This window comes from Aquarana catesbeiana, linkage group LG02 (genome assembly GCF_042186555.1).
Source record: "Aquarana catesbeiana isolate 2022-GZ linkage group LG02, ASM4218655v1, whole genome shotgun sequence".
NCBI lineage: Eukaryota > Metazoa > Chordata > Amphibia > Anura > Ranidae > Aquarana > Aquarana catesbeiana.
Genome location: NC_133325.1, coordinates 96,028,304 through 96,049,675, shown reverse-complemented (window position 1 = coordinate 96,049,675; position 21,372 = coordinate 96,028,304). Strand labels below are relative to the sequence as shown.

General features: G+C 42.5%; 1 protein-coding gene across 1 annotated transcript in view; it reads left to right on the top strand.

Moving 5' to 3' along the window:
* The first annotated feature begins 689 nt into the window (after positions 1–689).
* DHRS12 (dehydrogenase/reductase 12) overlaps positions 690–21,372 on the top strand; it is a 36,305-nt gene continuing 15,622 nt past the window's right edge. Inside the window, exons 1-5 of the mRNA XM_073613244.1 lie at positions 690–853; positions 8,556–8,689; positions 10,453–10,535; positions 16,211–16,303; positions 17,321–17,402. Coding sequence (XP_073469345.1) covers positions 798–853; positions 8,556–8,689; positions 10,453–10,535; positions 16,211–16,303; positions 17,321–17,402 — 448 coding nt within the window. The 5' untranslated portion in view covers positions 690–797. The remainder of the gene's footprint in view (positions 854–8,555; positions 8,690–10,452; positions 10,536–16,210; positions 16,304–17,320; positions 17,403–21,372) is intronic.

Sequence of the window (21,372 nt, the reverse complement as noted above, 5' to 3'; positions counted from 1 at the left end):
CCATGTGGTAACTGGTTGAGGCAGACACACAGACAAATCATGTGTAACATGATAGCGCCTGATAGGGAGCTAAGGATTGGGGGGGGGGGGGGTAGAAGCATCTGATAGGGGTAAGTAATGCAGGAAGCAGCGGAATGCACGTGAAATTGCAGAGAAACGCATTGCACTTTAGCAGACAACGCATTGTCAATCTTGGTGCGATCTTGCTGCAGCACCATGCGATTCAGTGCAACGCGATTTTTATAAAGAACAGTTGGGGACTTCTTTTCACACAATTCTCACAGGCAAGGCAATCCATAGAAATGAATAGTCTGCTTTACTCGCGGTGCGCAGGCACAAACACGCATGCAAAGATGTGAATGAAGCCTTCCTATATTTTTTTTCTCTGTTGATGTATTCTAAATGCTGATTATAAAAGAAAAAAAAAACTCCAAGTAAAACTTTTTCATTCATTTAAACTTTATTCATTTGTTATTTTTGTAATATTGTATATTTGTAAGATAAAAAAAAACTGAAAAGTGTGTATACAATGAAAACATTGGGAGTTTTATAAATGTAGAGTGCAGAGTGTGGGTGACACTGCAGGACAATATGCATGTTACACAACAGATGACAACACAACATTATACAACACGAAGCAGCCAGCACACCGTGTGCACAGCTCTGAGGGCTTCCACACAGGAGGCGGGAAATGGTTACATAGCCGGCTGACGTCATGTGACCCCCCGGTGGGCGGGGCTGTATACAGCAGTGTGTAGAGGAGGAGGAGGAGGGAGAAGAGGATTCCAGGCACAGACATGTCTCTGTACAGAAACACCGTGTGGTTCATGAAGGGGCTCCGGGAGTACACCAAGTAAGTACAGTCTTCTCACCCTCCATCATTCACAAATGGCGTTGCCTATGGCAACCAGGTCCTGTCTGTGCTCTTCTAGTGCAGACTGGTCACCATGGTGATGGGATTTCCTCTTCCTTATTTACAAATCAATGTCTACACCCCCCTCTCTGCACATCTACTGTCTGTCTGCTAATGTTTGGCTTGTAGATCTTGTACCTCCAGTTTGTGAATGGGTTAGAACCCGTCATATTTTGCTTTGTCCCCTTTTCATCCCCCTCCCCGGGCTGCTTCACACCTGAATGGCTCCGCGTTCCTCTGCTATTCCAATGCGACTAAGGCTGCATTCACACTTGTACAACTCCAAAGTTGCGCCGACATTGGATGGGTGCAACTTGGATACGACTTTGGCTTTGATCGGTGATAACGGACAACTGTATAGATAGATCGATCTATCTATCTATATATATTTATTTGTATAACATTCAGGTACGACTTTCATGCAACTTTTGAGGATTAATATTGAAGTCTATGGCCCTCAAGTTACATGAAAGCCGGACCAAAGTATTGTATGAACTACTTTTGAAGCCCCTGCGACTTTAAAGGGGTTGTAAAGATTCGTGTTTTTTCACCTTAATGCATCCTATGCATTAAGGTGAAAAAACACCTTGCAGCCACTGCCCCCCCTCCCCCCCCCCCCCCCCCACGTTTTACTTACCTGAGCCCAGAAATTCCGTTGGTGCGTCCCCGTCGTCCCTCTCGCCACAGGTTCTTGGCTCTTGATTGGATATATTGATAGCAGCACAGCCATTGGCTCCCGCTGCTGTCAATCAAACCCAATGACCCGGCGGGGGGTGCCGAGTCCTGCATTTGGTCTCTATGAATGCCGAATGCTGGACTCGGGAGAGCGCTTCTCCAAGGGGGTTATCTAATGCGGGGACGAGCCACAAGACCTGCCGAGGGACACCAGAAATGGATCTTCGGGGCCACTTTGTGCAAAACGAGGTGCTGCACAGTGGAGGTGAGTATGACATGTTTGTTATTTTAAAAAAAAAAACTAAAAAAAAGATCCTTTTTAGTATCACTTTAAGTCACACATATATGCATGTTTATCATTGGGAAATATGGGGAAATACTTGTCATGTGACTTTGGTGTCCCACGTTGCATAATAAGTCTCACAAGTGTGAATGGAGCCTGAAGGCTCGTACACACTATAAGAAAATCGGGCAAACCTTTTCATCCAAAGAATTTTTGTATACAACTTTCGCCAGACGATTCCGAATTTTCGTACGAAAATTCCAGAAGGGACAAACTCCAAAATTTTTCTCGTATGGGAACAGAATGAATGATTTTTGTTAAATGTGTACCATTTTCGTATGATTTTTATACAAGAAAAATCAGAAAAGACTGCGCATGATCATAAACAACCACAAAATCCCTTGTCGTACGAGAATATTTGTAAGAATGTTCATACGAATTTTCATTCATCGGTTCCGATTTGTTGTAAAACATCGAGGGAAAAATCAGACGAATGTTTGCCCGATTTTCTTCTTGTGTGTACCCCACTTAGGGCTGCATTCGCATCTCTGCGTTTTGAACCCCTGGGAAGATTTGCCCTGATTCTGCCTGCGATTTCAAATTTGGCAAGGTGTAAATGACAAATAGAAGAAAGCACATTTGATATGCCAGTCATTTGAATGGCACCTAAAATCGCGGTGCGGTTCTGCTGAGATTGTCATGAGATAAATCGCACCGCAATCGTGGCAACCTGCATCTGTACCACCCAACATTTTGAGATGGGAGCGAGGGACACCTATTAGCAAAAGTATGTAGGCATAAGACACACCCTCTGCCACGCCCCCTTAAAGGAGAATTGTACAAAATAAATGATTAGGTAAAGGGGTTGTAAACCCTCGTGTTTTTTTCACCTTAATGCATCCTATGCATTGAGGTGAAAAAACACCTGGCAGTGACCGGCTCCCCAACCCCCCCCCCCCATTTTACTTACCTGAGCCCCATATTTCTGTCGCTGGAGACTCGCTCTCCCTCTCTCCACGGGGTCCCGGCTCTTGATTAGATAGATTGACAGCAGCGCAGCCACTGGCTGCGCTGCTGTCAATCAAATCCAATGACGTGAGCACCTGGGGGCGTCTTGTCTATGGCATTCGTGTCTATGGACGCAAATGCTGGACTCGGGAGTGCGCCTGCAAGGTAACCCCCCAGGAGAGCACTTTTTGAACGATAAAAGAAAATGCATTTTATATACAACTATATAGATCAGACCAAAACGAGGGGCACATGAGGAGGAAAGAGGGACATTGATCCAAATCAGGGACAGTTGGTAGCTATGTGCATCTTGTGGGGTGCCAAGCTACATTCCGCGTTTTGCGTTTAAAAGTGTTTGAAAAAAAATGTTTTTTTTTCTCCACCGCTTGTTTTGGCAGCGCTTTTTGGCCACTAGCAGGGCACTTTTAACCCCCACTAGTGGCTGAAGAAGGGGTTAAAAGCACTCGTTTTACAGCACTTCCGAATCGCTTTGGAAGCGCTGCCCATTCATTTCAATGGGCAGGGCGTTTTGGGAGCAAACCGCCCGAAAGATGCTGCTTGCAGGACTTTTCCTAACAAGTTCCAAAAGGTGAACTTATTCTTTAAATATTATAACAGGCAGTTGGATGCTGCTCCTCCACTTTTCAAGCGATTGAAAATGCTGGTATTTGACGCTGACAAGATAAACCGCCCATATGTGCAAAGCTTCAGGATTCCATACGTCAGAATGAAGGATTGCAGGCATTACACTCGCTCTCCTGGACCGATGGCTATGTGCCGGTCTCCCTTCAGCTTCCATATAAATCAACTGAGGTTATCGCAGAGCACAACACACATCAGGACAGATTTGTACCCAAATTGGTATATATTATTTAGACCCCTTTCACACTGAGGCGCTTTGCAGGCGTTAAAAATAGCGCCTGCAAAGTGCCCTGAAACAGCAGCTCCATTCACTCCAGTGTGAAACTGGAGCGGTGCGCTGGCAGGGCGTCAGAAAAAGTCCTGCCAGCAGCTTCTTTGGAGCGCATTAGGAGCGGTGAACTCACGGCTCCTAAAGCGCCCCTGCCCATTGAAAACAGTGGGGCAGCACTGCTATACCACCAGCAATGCAGCAGCGTCTTGTGGACAGATTTTTAACCCTTTTCGGCAGCTAGCGGGGGTTAAAACCACCCCGCTAGCAGCTGAATAGCGCGGCTTTACCACTGATGCCCGGGGTGGCTCAGTGTGAAAGGGGTCTTAGTCTGTGTGAAAGTTATAGAGTCTAAAAACCATGGTATATATCAGGAATCACTAAATTTAGCAGACCCTGGTCTGGATCCGGAACCAATCACTTTCCCATCCGGACCGCAGTGGTCGGTGGTCGCGCCATTTAGGAGCCTGTTCTCCCAGCTGTCACCACTGTCATCCTCACAGGGCCGACAGCACGAGGCAGGACAGTTCTGGAGGGAGGGCTCCCGTCCACCATCCAGACCTGCTGTGTTTCCCGCCCACCTGTCTGTGTAAGGTAGCACAGTGAGGGGGGATGTGAAAGTGGGGCTGAGGACATTGGTGTGGGGGGGGGGGGGAGGCTGAGGACTGTAATGGGGGGGGCTACCCATTATATATGTGGGGAAAGAATTCTCTGACCCCTTTTTATTTTATTTTTTTTTTGCGCAACACCATGTGGTTTGGTGCACGAGTGTGCTAAAGTATGGTATTTTCATCTGCGGGTCAGGAACATGTGCAATCTTGCACGTGTTCCCCAGCTGCAGAAATGGGAACACCTTAGAGGGGGGCTGTGATGTGAAGGAATCTTAGCAAAAAACATGTGAATTTGGACCTCTATCTATCTCGCTCCAAATGACTTTGTGCCAGAAGGTTTGAGGCTTGTCTCTGTGCTGTTTGTCATATTTTAAGCGGGATACTTTGTGGCATTTATGTAGTAATGGCTTTCTTCTGGCGACTCGACCATGCAGCCCATCTTTCTTCAAGTACCTCCTTATTATGCATCTTGAAACAGCCACACCACATGTTTTCACAGAGTCTTGTATTTCAGTAATTATTTGTGGGTTTTCCTTTGCATCCTGAACAATTTTCCAGGCAGTTGTGGCTGAAATTTTAGTTGGTCTACCTGACCATGGTTTGGTTTCAACAGAACCCCTCATTTTCCACTTCTTGATTAAAGTTTGAACGCTGCTGATTGGCATTCTCAATTCCTTGGATATCTCTTTATATCCCTTTCCTGTTTTTTACAGTTCAACTATCTTTTCCCGTAGATCCTTTGACAATTCTTTTGCTTTCCCCATGACTCAGAATCCCAGAAATGTCAGTGCAGCACTGGATGAAAGATGCAAGGGTCTGTCAGGAGTCCAGAAACTCATTGACCTTTTATAAACACACACTAATTACAAGCAAATCACAGGTGAGGATGGTTACCTTTTAATAGCCATTCAAACCCCTTTATGTCAACTTGTGTGCATATTATCAGGCCAAAATCACCAGGTTATGTAAACTTTTGATCAGGGTCATTTGGGTAGTTTCTGTTGTCATTATGATTTAAGAAGAGTAAACACAGTTGATTGATAATAAATGGCTTGAGCCAAACACTAACCATGAGTGAAAGAAATGGTTTTTGTGTTCTCATTCATATACTCCGAAAAATGGCAAGAAACTTACGTCCGTCTCTCTCATGAATGGCTTTCCATTTCATACTGTTGTTGTTTACTGTTGACATGCTGTGATTGGCCACAGCTATCCAATGAAACAGGTTGCTGTGATTGGCCCACAGCTATCACATGGTACCTGGGCCAAACACAGCATCACAACGGTAGGCAAGCTGTTCATGAATGAGAGCCATTCATGACAGTTTTCCTACATAATATGTGATTGCTATGACCTATCCTAGCAATCACATGATACCCCAGCTGCTCACACAGGATTGCACCGCATCATGTCCCGTGGGTGGACTAGTGCGAATGTGCTGGGCAACGAACAGGTACGTCGCCTAGCCTGGCTGTGCTACCCATCCGCAGTAAGACCCCTTTCACACTGGAGGCGTTTTTCAGGTGCTTTAGCGCTAAAAATAGCCCCTGAAAAAAGCCTCATCTGCAATCCCAGTGTGAAAGCCTGAATGCTTTCACACTGGGGCACTGCGCTGGCAGGACCTCAAAAAGTCCTGCAAGCAGCTTCTTTGAGGCGCTTTAGGAGCAGTGTGTACACCACTCCCTAAAGCGCCCCTGCCCATTAAAATCAATGGGCAGCGGCACTTTTAACCCTTTAGCTGCTAGCGGGGTTAAAAGCCCCTGAAAAGCGCCACAAAAACAGTGTGAAAGGGCTCTTAATGTACTGTGGGTGGGAGCAGCAATACAAGGAAAAACATTTGTGTATAGATATAGAAAAAGAAAAAAGTATTTAAAATGTTATTTGATTGGACGTACACATAAGCACAGAGTGGGTTTGACATTTTATTTTTTGGAAACTGGTTGTCATTCATTAGGCAGTGCAGCCTGGATGTTAGTGTCCGTACAACACAACACAACACAACACAACACCTGGAGCTACAGGAGTCCTCAGCCTGTTAATGGAATGTGTGTCAACTTTAACCTTTTTGGTGCTGATGTGTCAAAAACACCTAAAGGGTTAAAATTCAAATAAAGATCTTTAGAGTTCTTGCTTTTTCAGTTTTATTTTTTAGAATAAATCTTTTGCAGTCCACAGGCGCTGTGTATCCAGTTCATGGAATGTGTTTAATATTCCACATCCAGAGCCGTTGTGTAAGAAATGTGACTGTAATCATTGTGTAATGTCACACTGCGGAGGGCGGCTCTGCCATTATTTTCATGTTGCATAGTAAAGTTACTGTTTAACAATCATCTCTGCAATGTGCTTTCTTATGAAACAGCCACAAGTCTATCTGCAAATAACAAGTATAATAACCGTATCGTAATAATGTAGACCAGTAAAAACTGGTGATAAGTGACCCTCCTCAAGCACAGCTAAGAAGGAAAATAGGATGGTGCCCTGTATAGTACTGATTTTATCTGTTTTCCGTGATTATGCAAACATTTCTGGGACTTTGATATTTTATATGCTTGTTTGGTGTAATAATCATAAATGTATTTAATATATAGATTTGTAGATTGTTCTGTGTCTGTCAGGAATTGTGTGGTCAGCATCCCTGTCAGAACAGAAGCAACTACCGGCGTGGGACAGTTGTGTGATCTATCCTCATTCCTGAGTTGTGGGCACCATGGATTACATGAAAGTGATAATAATCCCTTACCTATTGTCAGCAAACTGACTGGCCTCAGGTGATACACAGAGATGAAACAAATCCTCCTATAAAAGTTGAACCAGCTCTCCCTCTCCCTCTCCCTCTCCCTCTCCCTCTCCCTCTCCCTCTCCCTCTCCCTCTCCCTCTCCCTCTCCCTCTCCCTCTCCCTCTCCCTCTCCCTCTCCCTCTCCCTCTCCCTCTCCCTCTCCCTCTCCCTCTCCCTCTCCCTCTCCCTCTCCCTCTCCCTCTCTCCTTCCAAAACACACAGTTCATGGGTCTCAAACTGGCGGCCCTCCAGCTGTTTCGAAACTACAAGCCCCATCATGCCTCTGCCTGCGGGAGTGATGCGGGAATCTGTTGTCACACATTACACAGCAGAGAGCACCTCCTTGCTTCCAGGTGACTGTGGTTGGTGTCTTAGCAGCCATTCACCAAGCATCAGAGCTGACGCACGCTCCCCCCTCTTCCATACTTGAAAGTACATTGTGGTGTTCTTTGTATACAGTTGCTGAATGGGGCAGTGAAAGAGGTAAAGGGAGGTGAGTACTGGTGGGGATGTCTTTAAAAGTTGGCATGCTTTACCCTGCATTGGCTAAGCACATTTACAAAATATGGTTTGTAGCAAGAGAGGTAACAATAAGCCGCCCTTGGTTCTCTCTTAGAGCCCTTTCACACTGGGGCGGGGGCGGCGTCGGCGGTAAAACGCCGATATTATTAGCGGCGTTTTACCGTCGGTATGCGGCCGCTAGCGGGGCGGTTTTACCCCCGCTAGCGGCCGAGAAAGGGTTAAATACCACCGCAAAGCGTCTCTGCAGAGGCGCTTTGCCGGCGGTATAGCCGCGCCGTCCCATTAATTTCAATGGGCAGGAGCGGTAAAGGAGTGGTATACACACCGCTCCTTCACCGCTCCGAAGATGCTGCTGGCAGGACTTTTTTTACCGTCCTGCCAGCACATCGCTCCAGTGTGAAAGCCCTCGGGGCTTTCACACTGGAATGAAAGTAGCGGCACTTTCGGGTCGGTTTGCAGGCGCTATTATTAGCGCAATAGCGCCTGCAAACTGCCCCAATGTGAAAGGGCTCTTACTCCACTGCGCCAAAGACCAGTGACAAAACTAAATGATTGTTGTGTAAATGAATACAAGATGTGTGCACACATTTACAAAACATGTCTGGGGCTGTATGACCAGGGCTAAGTACTATAAGGACTTTTCTTCTATAAGCACTACGTAATGGTGCATTTTAACAGTATTATGGACCTTGTTCCATGTCCATACTGTGATAGCAAAATGACTAAAGGGACACATTCTTTTTTTTTTTGTACAACCATTTGTCACTTCTGACTGAGCAATCCTGTTATATTTTTATTTTCTTATGTTGTAATCCCTACGTAATCTCCTTGTATTTTGGAATGGTCTTTTTTATAGAAGTGGATATGAGTCTGCAGCCAAGTACTTTGTGGCAGAAGATTTGCAAGTTGATGTTAAAGAAAAATCCTATATGATCACTGGAGCAAATAGTGGTATCGGAAAAGCAGCTGCTCTGGCCATCGCTAAAAGAGGTAAGGTTAAGAAGAGTCCTGTCCTTAGTCTGCTGCGGGCAGAAGGAAGCATTTCCTCATTCTCCTCTCTACGGTGATCATTTCAGATTGTGCATTATAACATTTTGTGCAGTAGCAGGAGATTAATCTATCAGCTCAAGGGGGGAGCTTTGCCGCGATTCTGTCCAAGATTTCAAAGCGCGCCCATCGGCGTGTTCAGGTGCCATTCATTTCAGTGGCACCTAAAAACGTGCTGCGATTGTTCCGCAATTGTTGGGTGACACGTCTCCCAAATGAAGTTCTGGAACTTTTTTGGGGCTTCGCGCAGCAGAATCTCACCATGTTTTTAGGTGCCATTGAAATGAATGGCACCTGAACATGCTGATGTGCGATTTCACATTTTAACTGCGCGTTTTGAAATTGTGGGCAGAATCATGGCAATTCCACCTATGATTCAAAACGCCTATGTGTGAATGGAGCCTAATGCCCCGTACACACGATCGCACATTCCAACAACAAAATCCATGTTTTTTTTTCTGACAGATGTTGGCTCAAACTTGTCTTGCATATACACGGTCACACAAATCTTGTTGGAATTTCTGATCGCCAAGAACGTGGTGACATACAACACGTACGACGAGCCGAGAAAAAATGAAGTTCAGTAGCCAGTGCGGCTCTTCTGCTTTATTCCATGCATGCATGGAACTTTGTGCGTCGGAATTCTGTACACACGATCAGAATTTACGACAACGGATTTTGTTGTCGGAAAATTTGAGATCCAGATCTCAAATTTTGTTTGTCGGAAATTCTGACGGAAAATGTCCGCTGGAGCCTACACACGGTTGGAATCTCCGACAACAAGCTCCCATCGAACATTTCCCGTCGGAAAATCCGACCATGTGTACGCCTTCTTCTCAAGGCTTCTTCTTTTTTGGGCGTTTTTGCAGCGATTTAGTACAGGTGTTTTGAAGTTGACCAGTCACCAATGAAAAGCAGTAAAACGCCTGTAATCGGCCAAAAAGGAAGCTTGTGTACTTTTTTGAGCGATGGGTATTTTGCTTTAGGCGATGTAATGCTCAGATGGGAACAGGAGCCATTTAAAATGAATAGGATTTGTCTTGTTGGGTGTTTGTAGAGCTGAGGCTTAGAGCAGAAAATTGCCCAAAAATGCCTAGATGAGATGTGAACGTGTTGGGTTTTTTTTTTTTTCCCTTACATGAGTTTTGGCTAGTGAGCTCTGAAACTAGAGTTTTTGGTTCTGGTAATATAAGGGACGTGCAGGAAAAAGTCCAGATCAGATTTGGGATTTCTGTAAAAATTGTAACTTTCTTAGTATTTTACTGCATCTTTTCAATGAGATTATGCAGCAACACTAAGGCTTCATGTACACTAGCAGCTCCTAAACTTGAGTTTAGAAGCTTTTGGTGTGTGTGTTTGTTTTGTTTTGTTTTTTTTGTTTTTTTGCCAAAGCACCCAAACTCAACTCCACAAAAGCCATCCATATACACATAGGCTTTTAGGATCGTTTTAGGAGCTGCTGAGTTAAGGAGAGGGAGGTTGAACCTCCCCTAAATGCGGAAGAATCGTGTACAGGATAGAAAAATTTTGGCCGCAAAACGTGCAAAATCGTGGCACAATTTTGCAGCGTTTTCCCACGGCCAGCGATCCTATAGTTCAAGTGTACATAAAGCCTTAGAAGGCCCTTAGAGACTAATACAATATCTGAGATTTTGCCCATCAATAGTAATGGTTTGTTATTTGATGTGTTTTTTGAATTCTTGCAGGTGGTACTGTTCATCTAGTATGCAGAAACAAGGACAGAGCAGAAGAAGCACAAACAGAGATCATCACAAACAGTGGGAATGAGGTAAGGTTTTTATATAAATGCTTTCCCTCACGTAATCTGAATTGCAGCCCAGTTTGAGATATTCACTGATGAATCCAGCCTCATATTAATGCTTGCATGGCTAACAAGCAATATTCCTAACCTTTTTATTGAAGCTCTTGTCAATTTTGTGAAAAAATCTGCCCATTTTGTCGTGGGGTTGTGTTTTCGATTTTATGCATGCAACATTCCCTTCAGATCATATTTTCTTCTTCTCCAACAACCTTTGTAGCTCAGTAACCTCTTAGCTGAGATTTTAAACTCCTGGGGAAAAGTTATATGAATCAAACCAGCTAGATACACACTATACAATTTTCTTTAGATTTTTTTTTTTTTTTTTTAGATTTACCAAAACCATATCATATGAGGTCAAACCTTAAGCGTTTCAATTCGTATGCAATCAGGCAGGCCCTTGCACTACATAGTTATGGTGAATCTAAAGAAAATCGGACAGCAAAAGTTGTATAATGTGTATGGGGTCAAGAGTTTTGCTCAGATCCAACCAAAATTTGTTGGTAACACTTTTTGGAGCCCCTTCAGATACTTACAGCTGAGGCATGTGGCCTTCAAACAATACTGACTAAGGAAAGTCCAGATACTTAAAGTGACACTAATGGCTATATTTATTTATTTGAAAAAGTCACGTGACTGTGATGTAACGCGTGGGAGGAGCCAAGGACGCTCTGTGCAGATCAGCAGTATCACACAGTGTACTGCACTGAATCTGCTCCTGTCTAAGGCAGCTGACTGCTATAGTAAAACCTGCATATGCCTTATCATTATAAGGCACACGTGAGTGGATTGAAGTTTGCCTGTGTACCTTGGTATCCTAACTATTGCACAATGATTGTTTTTTTTCTCTTATCTGCCTGTTTATGATTCTCACATTGGTTGTGAATAGAAGCAAAAAGCACATTGTTACTATGAAGGTCAATGAGCACCTTAATTAAGCAAGTGTTTTTAAACAGCTTTGCTAGTGATCAAAAGCTCTATACCAATCAGGATTCTACACCTATATAATTGAACCTTCTGAATACATCCCTATATATTTATTTTTATGTGAATTTTTTTACACATTTGGTGTCACTAATTTTTTATAATTTTACACTATTTTGATTGCTGGATTTTTTAGGAATTTTTACTCACCGCTGGATTTATTTGACTATTTATATTTATTCTTATATATTCATTTTCATGCACATTGTGAAGCGCTTCAAATATCATTATTTATATTTATCCCCCCCCCCCCCCCATAATGCCAGTGTAAAGACTTACCTCCTAATGTCCACATCATCTTCTATAATAGATGTCACACGGCATTGGACCGGTGTTCTGTCTATCAAAGGAGCCCAGGTGCCAGATACCAACTGTTATTTTGTCATGCTCACAATCAAACCTTGATATTAATTTGGAAACATGCTTGCTCTCGTCTTTTGAAATACTAAAAAGTTCTGATAAACCAGACCCTTACGTGCTATTATTTTACCTAAGATATGAGGGGCTGTGCAAATACTGTAAGTTCAGCAAAAGATGGGGTGGGTGAATGAATGAAGTCCTCTCTTATCTACATCCTGTCTGGATCTTGTGTAAGGCATGTTTATTGTAATGTCACTTGGAAATCTAGTACCAGAGACACCTGTGTTTTGCTTAACTAGCGTCACAGCTTTGTTGTATCCACACCTCACTGATATAAAACTCATTTATTGAAGTAATCTATCAATGGGTCCGCGCTTCAGACTTCTGAAACACTGCTGCCCCCCTATGTGAAAGGGGAACACCTCAGTGATACCCCAAGGAGGTTAAAGTCAGAATATAGGGGATGGCGCTGTGTAAAAAACAGAAAATGTGAATGTGAGTGTTTTTAAAGTGACAAGTGCTTTCGTGGGCGGCACAGTGGTGCAGTGGGTAGCACTTTCGCCTAGCAGTAAGAAGGGTCGCTGGTTCGAATCCCAACCACGACACTACCTGCCTGGAGTCTGCATGTTCTCCCTGTGCCTGCGTGGGTTTCCTCCGGGTACTCCGGTTTCCTCCCACACTCCAAAGACATGCTGGTAGATTAATTGGATCCTGTCTAAATTGTCCCTAGTATGTATGAATGTGATTTAGGGACCTTAGATTGTAAGCTCCTTGAGGGTAGGGACTGATGTGAATGTACAATGTATATGTAAAGCGCTGCGTAAATTGACAGCGCTATATAAGTACCTGAAATAAATAAAATAAATAGTGCGTGATACAATCCTTCATAAATGGAAAAAATTAATTATAAAAATCAAAAATGTGAATTGACCACAAATTAATAAATATAATAAAGTGACAGATCCTTATTTGAGTTGCCAACAATTATAATCCCATACATTAAACAAACTTAATCCTTTAATCCTTATATTATCTAAATCAGGGGTCCTCAAACTACGGCCCGCGGGCCACATGCGGCCCGCCGAGGACATTTATCCGGCCCAATCCACCCAGGGCCGGATTCCCGACAATCCAGGCTCGGGCCGGGGCCAGGTCGGCTCGGCTTCGGCAGGGAGCATATCCGCTCCGCCCCGCTCAAGCCGCCTCCCCCACACCAGTAATGGAGGGCTCCGTGTGCCGCGCTGCATGCTGTGAAGTGTAGTTCCCAGCACAGTCCCGCACGGAGACAGGAGGCGCGAAGAGTGACCAAGAGAGCGGAGGCTTCAAGCAACAGCCTACGAACAAGTGAGGACCCCTCTGTCCACCCCACTGTCCCCCCCTCTGTCCACCCCACTGTCCCCCCCTCTGTCCACCCCTCTGTCCCACTGTCCATCCCACTGTCCCCCTGTCCATCCCACTGTCCCTCTGTCCCTCTGTCCGTCCCTCTGTCCGTCCCTCTGTCCGTCCCTCTGTCCGTCCCTCTGTCCGTCCCCCTGTCCATCCCTCTGTCCCCCTGTCCATCCCCTATATATATTATTATTTATTATTCATTCTTTTATTCTTTTGCACTACAAAAAAGATGTGTGCATAGGAATTTAGGAATTAGTTCATATTTTTTTTAAACTATAGTGCGGCCCCCCAACAGTCTGAGGGACCGTGAACTGGCCCCCTGTCTAAAAAGTTTGAGGACCCCTGATCTAAATTATAGAACATGTGTTGGTAAAATCCACTGAAAAATGTAAAGTGACAAGTGCCAAATCTAAAAGAGGTTTGGTTGGCAAACCACAGTGCAATACACTCAGTGCAATTCTGTGTAAAAACCGTTGAGAATTAAGACCAATCTATTAAATATAAAAAAAAGTGCATCAAAAAATATAAATATAGTCCCATATGATATTTAGTATAAAAGTTCATAATAGTGATGCACTATGCAGTGCAATAAATCTTATAGCGTATTTCCCAGAAGATTCTTCTTTGTTAAATGGAGATCCATACAATAACTCTTAGCAATTTCCCCCAATCTGATTGCACTCACCGGAGCTCCCTGCCCCTGCAGGGGTATGAGCGTGTGATGGTGATCCTCAGCCTTTAATTGCTCTGATGTATCCTTCCACTAGGCCCAATCTGGGTGAATCACTCGTTGAGGAGGGGAGGAGGACTCGCTGCCCCTTACTGTAACACAGATCCCAGCCAGGCATCCACTTTCATGCGTTTAGATAAAAAACAAAAATTCCTCCATAGCGTAACTTTGTTTATAATTCATGTTTTATTTATGTAATACAGTCCAACACCACGACTGAATCCACTCAAAAAGTATATAGAACAGCTTTAAAAAATAGAGAGGGAGCTCACAGGCTCACTGTCTCTCCACACAGCCCGGGGACGCAGCGCTGCTGGAAAACTACCGCTTGCGTTCCACCGGTCTGGTTCCCGGAACCACGATACACGGAAGTGACGTTGTGCGTGCCAAGATAGTCCCGCCTTACGCGTTTCGTCATACGGACGTCATCGGAGGCGCTGCCATCTTGGCACTCCCAATGTCTTATATTCAGGGTGTAGTCGTCGCTGCGGCCAATCACCTCCCGGATGTTCCAATCACAATCCAGCGGTATGAATTAGCACCTCTGTTGCTAGGTAGAGTTAAAACTAAACCAAATAGGTGAAAAGGGGACAACATCGCAAGGACATGTCGAATCCCTATAAGGGCCCTCTAGTGGTATAAGACAAGGGACTACTAGAATATACAGTGTTCATATGGAAGGTTTTTTACAGTTATTTTATTGCAATCGAATGAGATTGTATGATATTAATTGTTGATACATTATTAAGGAAGTTTGTCGTCGTTGCTGCTGCAAAAAAACGCTTCTTGTCTTATACCACTAGAGGGCCCTTATAGGGATTCGACATGTCCTTGCGATGTTGTCCCCTTTTCACCTATTTGGTTTAGTTTTAACTCTACCTAGCAACAGAGGTGCTAATTCATACCGCTGGATTGTGATTGGAACATCCGGGAGGTGATTGGCCGCAGCGACGACTACACCCTGAATATAAGACGTTGGGAGTGCCAAGATGGCAGCGCCTCCGATGACGTCCGTATGACGAAACGCGCAAGGCGGGACTATCTTGGCACGCACAACGTCACTTCCGTGTATCGTGGTTCCGGGAACCAGACCGGTGGAACGCAAGCGGTAGTTTTCCAGCAGCGCTGCATCCCCGGGCTGTGTGGAGAGACAGTGAGCCTGTGAGCTCCCTCTCTATTTTTTAAAGCTGTTCTATATACTTTTTGAGTGGATTCAGTCGTGGTGTTGGACTGTATTACATAAATAAAACATGAATTATAAACAAAGTTACGCTATGGAGGAATTTTTGTTTTTTTATCTAAATGCATGAAAGTGGATGCCTGGCTGGGATCTGTGCTACAGTAAGGGGCAGTGAGTCCTCCTCCCCTCCTCAACGAGTGATTCACCCAGATTGGGCCTATTGGAAGGATACATCAGAGCAATTAAAGGCTGAGGATCACCATCACACGCTCATACCCCTGCAGGGGCAGGGAGCTCCAGTGAGTGCAATCAGATTGGGGGAAATTGCTAAGAGTTATTGTATGGATCTCCATTTAACAAAGAAGAATCTTCTGGGAAATACGCTATAAGATTTATTGCACTGCATATTACATCACTATTATGAACTTTTATACTAAATAGCATATGGGACTATATATATATATTTTTTGATGCACTTTTTTTATAATTAATAGATTGGTCTTAATTCTCAACGGTTTTTACACAGAATTGCACTGAGTGTATTGCACTGTGGTTTGCCAACCAAACCTCTTTTAGATTTGGCACTTGTCACTTTACATTTTTCAGTGGATTTTACCAACACATGTTCTATAATTTAGATAATATAAGGATTAAAGGATTAAGTTTGTTTAATGTATGGGATTATAATTGTTGGCAACTCAAATAAGGATCTGTCACTTTATTATATTTATTAATTTGTGGTCAATTCACATTTTTGATTTTTATAATTTTATTTTTTCCATTTATGAAGGATTGTATCACGCACTAAAGCACTTGTCATTTATTGAAGTGTCACTTCAGCCTACCTCTCAGGTTGTTACTACTGTATGTGTACCTATTAGAGAGATTTCCTCTGCCTTCCTGTCCTTGTGATCGTAGAGGAAGAACTAGAGGAAGTTTGGTTCAGACTGAAACTAAACTGGTAATTTAGGCTCTGGGGTCTTATGTCTCTTTATTTTTCAGAGGGTGTTCGTACATCTGTTGGATATGTCTGATCCAAAAAAAATCTGGGAATTTGCAGAGAAGTTTAAGACTCAGAACAGACTCAATGTACTGGTACGTTTTTATTTATTTTTGTCATACCATTAATCTCTTGCACCAAAATAAAAGCAATTAAAGTGTATGTCGGGGCAAAAAAAAAAAAATGCACATTTACATGTTTAATCCCTCCTCTAAGGAGGAACTTCAGTCCCCTTTAGATATAGATAGATATTACAAGTGTAAGTGTCAGGCCTGGCGCCTGTCAGGTGAAGATGTAAGCCTACCTATGCATCTGCAATTTGACGTTTTTTGAAAGATTCGGTCTGCATTTCTGGCATTAAAAGACTTTGGGTGTTCAGAAGCTTGATTTGAATATAACCAGCTTATGTTGTCAGATGTCAGCAATCTATGTAGCTAACATACAACTACACTATTATTATAGTAGCGATTTTTAATTTTTAAAGGGAACCTGTCTAGACATCATAGCTGAGCTCCCATCCTCATCTAGAAGCTGTCCTTGCCTGACACCTAGGGGTTAATTTTTAATAAAACTGGAGTTTGCAGAATCCGGTGCAGCTTTGCATAGAAACCAATCAGCTTCCAGTTTTTTTTTTTTTTTTTTTTTTTTTTTTTTTTATATTATTTTATTTTTTTGTCAAAGCTTTATTGAATAAGCTGAAGCTGATTGCCTACCATGCACAGCTGCACCAGATTTAGCACTCTGCAGTTCTAGTAAATCAACCCCCTAATGTTTTTATGACTGTATCACTTATGCTGTCCCTCGTTCATCAGAACCCCCCCCCCCCTCTCCTGATTAGTGAGATATTGCTGACTAGATCACACAGCCGCTTGTTAAAGGCACTCTCCATTAATTTCCGCAGAGTTTCAAGCTCCTGCTGTGTAGAAATAAATACTGAGTGTAGAGCATATGCGTGGACCCGATCTAGTCATATCCTGCTGGACTAGGGATAGGTGAAAATAAGAGTAGCAGAAGTGGGCTTCTAGGATTTATGATGGAAGTACAATATAACTGCACCAAACATCTTTTTAGGTGGGAACATTTATAAAATATATGCTATTTATTATTTCTAGATAAACAATGCTGGCTGCATGGTGAACAAAAGAGAATTAACAGAAGATGGAATAGAGAAGAACTTTGCAACAAATGTCCTGGGTAGGTGATGCCTTCTATTAAATGATGCTTATATGCCTAAATGCTAATAATTCAGATTGGTGAAATATGAATTCTGTTGTTTTATATCTTAGGCCCCAGACAGACTATTAGATTTTCTGCATATTTTTGTCTTCAGATTTAACAAAACCATATAATATGAGGTCAAACCTTAAGAGTTTCAATTTGTATGCAATTAGGCAGGCCCTTGCACTACATGGTTTTGGTAATCTAAAGACAAAAATCTGCAGAAAAGCTAATAGTGTGTATGGGGCTTTAGTCCTTGTGTTAATAATAAAAAAAAAAAAAAAAAAAAAAAAAAAAAGGTGAAATGAATTCTTGTACAAAGAGCTCTTATGTAACCACTGCTTCAAACATTGATCTGCAAGTTTTGTCAGGTGATTGGGGGTCTGACAATCAAACCAAAAAAATATAAAGTAGGCGCTAAGTAAACTATTAAGCATCCTAATGCCCATATGTGCTAAGTGATATAAATCTTACACACTACTAATCAATATTGTGCAAAATGAATGAATTTTTTTTCTGTGTAATAAGTGATACAATTATTGTTTGATGTATAATATCTTCCATTTGTGATAAATATGTGCATTGATACTCAAATCAACATGTGCTGTACAAAAAAAGTCCTTATTAAACTGTGACCATATTCATCCGAATCATGCACTTCCAATTCTATGCTTCCCATCCACCATGCCGTCTTGCTTAATTCCAAAGTGTATGTGCTTCAGCACCAAAGATACAAATGCTCACTCACCAGAGCCCAAAGGCCCGCTGGACCACAAAGCGTGTGTAATAAAAATATTACAATCTGCCTGCGTGGGACTCCCGGTGGCCTCCTCTGCAACTCGCAGATGCTCCTTCCCCTCCGAGGGATACGCACCAATCAGAGTGGCTTCATTTTTGGCCAATTTAGCAGGAATCGGCTAAACTTCCATTGCTGGTTTAACCCTTTGGCTGCCACAGCTGTTTTTGCACTCCATGTTTTAAAAATAACTTTAGCCCTGAAGATTACATAAAACCCCAAAACATATTTTCTGAAAGCAGACACCCTAGAGCAGTCTCCAAACTTTCTAAACAAAGGGCCAGTCTATTGCCCCTCAGACTTCAGGGGGGCCAGACTGTGGCCAGCGGGAGTAGCAATTTTCTTGGCATTAGTGGGAATGAACATCACCACATTTAGTATAATGGTGAGGAATAGTGCCCTGTTCGCATCATTGAAGGATTAGTGCCCCATTGATGTTAGTTGGCAGAATAGTGTCTCGTATAAGTGGAAGGAAAAGTACCCCAAGGACCAGATAAAGGACCGCAGCTTTTAGACCACTGGTAGTTCAATTTTTTTAATGTAATACGATATTAAAGCAATAGTTTAGGAAATGCAAACTCCATAAAAAAAATACACTAAAGTTAATTTTAGGGCACATAAATGCAATACATTTATGTGCCCTAAAATTATACCTTTTTTTTTTTTTTTTTTTATTGTAAAATCTAGAAGATGAGGTTGTGCCAAGTAATTTATATACTTAAAATGTCAAATCTTAAAATTGTGTGCGTCCGTGAAATGGACAAAAAAAACTTTGAGTACACTATATTTTCCATAGGCATGCTTTAGAAGTCCCCATAGGTCATCAGCTTAGAGTTATCCAGCTCTTGTGCTAGAATCGTTGCTCCCACTCCGGTGTGCACGACCATATGTAACGTGTGTCGCAATAATTTTTTTTTTGGTGCGTAGGCACTCCTGATGTGTGCATTTTATATTTGTACATTTATGAGGGGCCTCAAAAGTTTGTTGTATATTCATCACATAAGGAACAAAGAAGAGGGGAGGTTAGCATTTACCGGGGGGGGGGGGGGTGAGGGGGTGAGAGAATGTTACGGACCTGGCAGCGAAAGGGTTAAAGAGTTAGACATGCATTGATGGAATGGGCTTAGGTCAATAGGCTAGAGCAGCAGGCCTTTAGGTTAATTTGACATCAGTATAAGAGGCTTCTGATATCATTCAGTGTTCATTGACAAGTGCAGTTAGTCTCTTTCCAAGGCCCCTTTCACAATTGTGCGACTTGTCCTGCGACTTGGGATTGCAGTGTCACATGACAAGTTGTACCCCATGATTTCCAATGAGTACCATTCATATGTGTGCGACTTCAAAGTAGACCCTGTACTACTTTGGTCCGACTTTGATGCGAGTTGAGGTCCATAGACCTCAAGATTACACAGGCATTCCCTGAAAATGCGGCCGCATCACATGACTTTCAAGTTTCAGCAGTATGAAAGGGGCCTAAGCTGTGCCAACCTGTTTCATGCTGCGTTTTGCCTTCCCATTTAACTTGTATGATGATAGTAACCATTCTGAAGCAAAACAGAAGTCTGTTGACACAGGTCTTTAGCATCTTGTGTTGGCGATTTGTATTTGTATCACTGCATGACAGCAATGCATGAAAAGCTCTCAAAATAAAACCGAACACTATATTGCTAGAAAATATGGCAACAATATTTTTTTTTTTTTTTAGCTTGTAATGGTCTACATAAAGTTTAGAAAGTCACAAGACAAGCTGAGAAATCTCTTCTTTCCATTGCAGAATAATGTGATGAATAATTCAGATAGCTGTGGGTTTTAGTGCATTAGTGGCAGAACACCAGACACCGAACAATCTAATGAATGGGGTTAACCCAGAAATGAACCTGTTGCTCTTGGGGGCTTCTTGGATTCATAGCAAATTCATTTGGTGGTTGTAATGATAAAAAAATCTTGTTTAGTGTCAGGATTTATTTCACTTTTACCAAGTGGAAAATTAGTTATTCCAGAATACTTTATTACTGATCCGACTTTAGTATTCTGAAATCTGATTGGTTGTTTTGGGTTACTGCACTTTGCATGTCATTGTTATTTGAACTGTCTAATCAAATGAGCACAAAAAATCTTTAATTATCAATATATTTATTACAGGCACTGTAATTTCCTGCCAGTGTACTACAGAAATTAACCATTATTGGCAAATACATGGGAGGATGTTTTCTGTGTGGACAAATGGCAGAATCTGACTGTGTTCAGTGAATACAGAGATTACTTTTTTTTTTTTTTTTTTCCCCTGTTTATGGGCTTGGATAAAAACCTCTCCGGTCTGCAAAAAATGAAGATTGTAATACAACTTTCAAAGCATGCTGTCCCTTTCTATAGGCAATATACTGTAAACTGATAATAATAAACAATAGACATGGAAATCAAGGGCACCTGCATCCCAAAAATTGCATATAATATGAAGAGAGATGAGTTGGCACACCCTTTGCAGCTATAACAGCTTCAACCCTTCTGGAAGGCTGTCCACAAGGTTTAGGAGTGTGTCTATGGGAATGTTTGACCATTCTTCCAGAAGTGCATTTGTGAGGTCAGGCACTGATGTGGACGAGAAGGCCTGGCTCGCAGTCTCCGCTTTAATTCATCCCAAAGGTGTTCTATCAGGTTGAGGTGCAGGCCAGTCAAGTTCCTCCACCCCAAACTCGCTCATCCATGTCTTTATATATAATTCTAAGGCTTAAAAACAATACAGACATACCCCACTTTTAAGTACACAATGGGGTTTATTTACTAAAGATGGAAAGTGCAAAATCAGGCTCATTTCTGCATAGAAACCAATGAGCTTCTAACCCCAGCTTGTTCAATTAAGCTTTGGTAATAAAACCTAGAAGCTCATTGGTTTCTATGCAGAAATGAGCCTGATTTTGCACTTTCCAGCTTTAGTAAATAAACCCCATTGTGTACTTAAAAGTGGGGTATGCCTGTATACAAATACTGTTGATTCATTAAAATGAAAGGAAAATCCAAATATGAATATTGTTTGATATAAAGAAACATGCATTTTATACATAAAACAACAAAGGGATAAAGATGTTATCACCAACACATGAGTGGCACTGGATACTAAAAAAATGTTAGCGTTTGTATCCTTAGACCAGG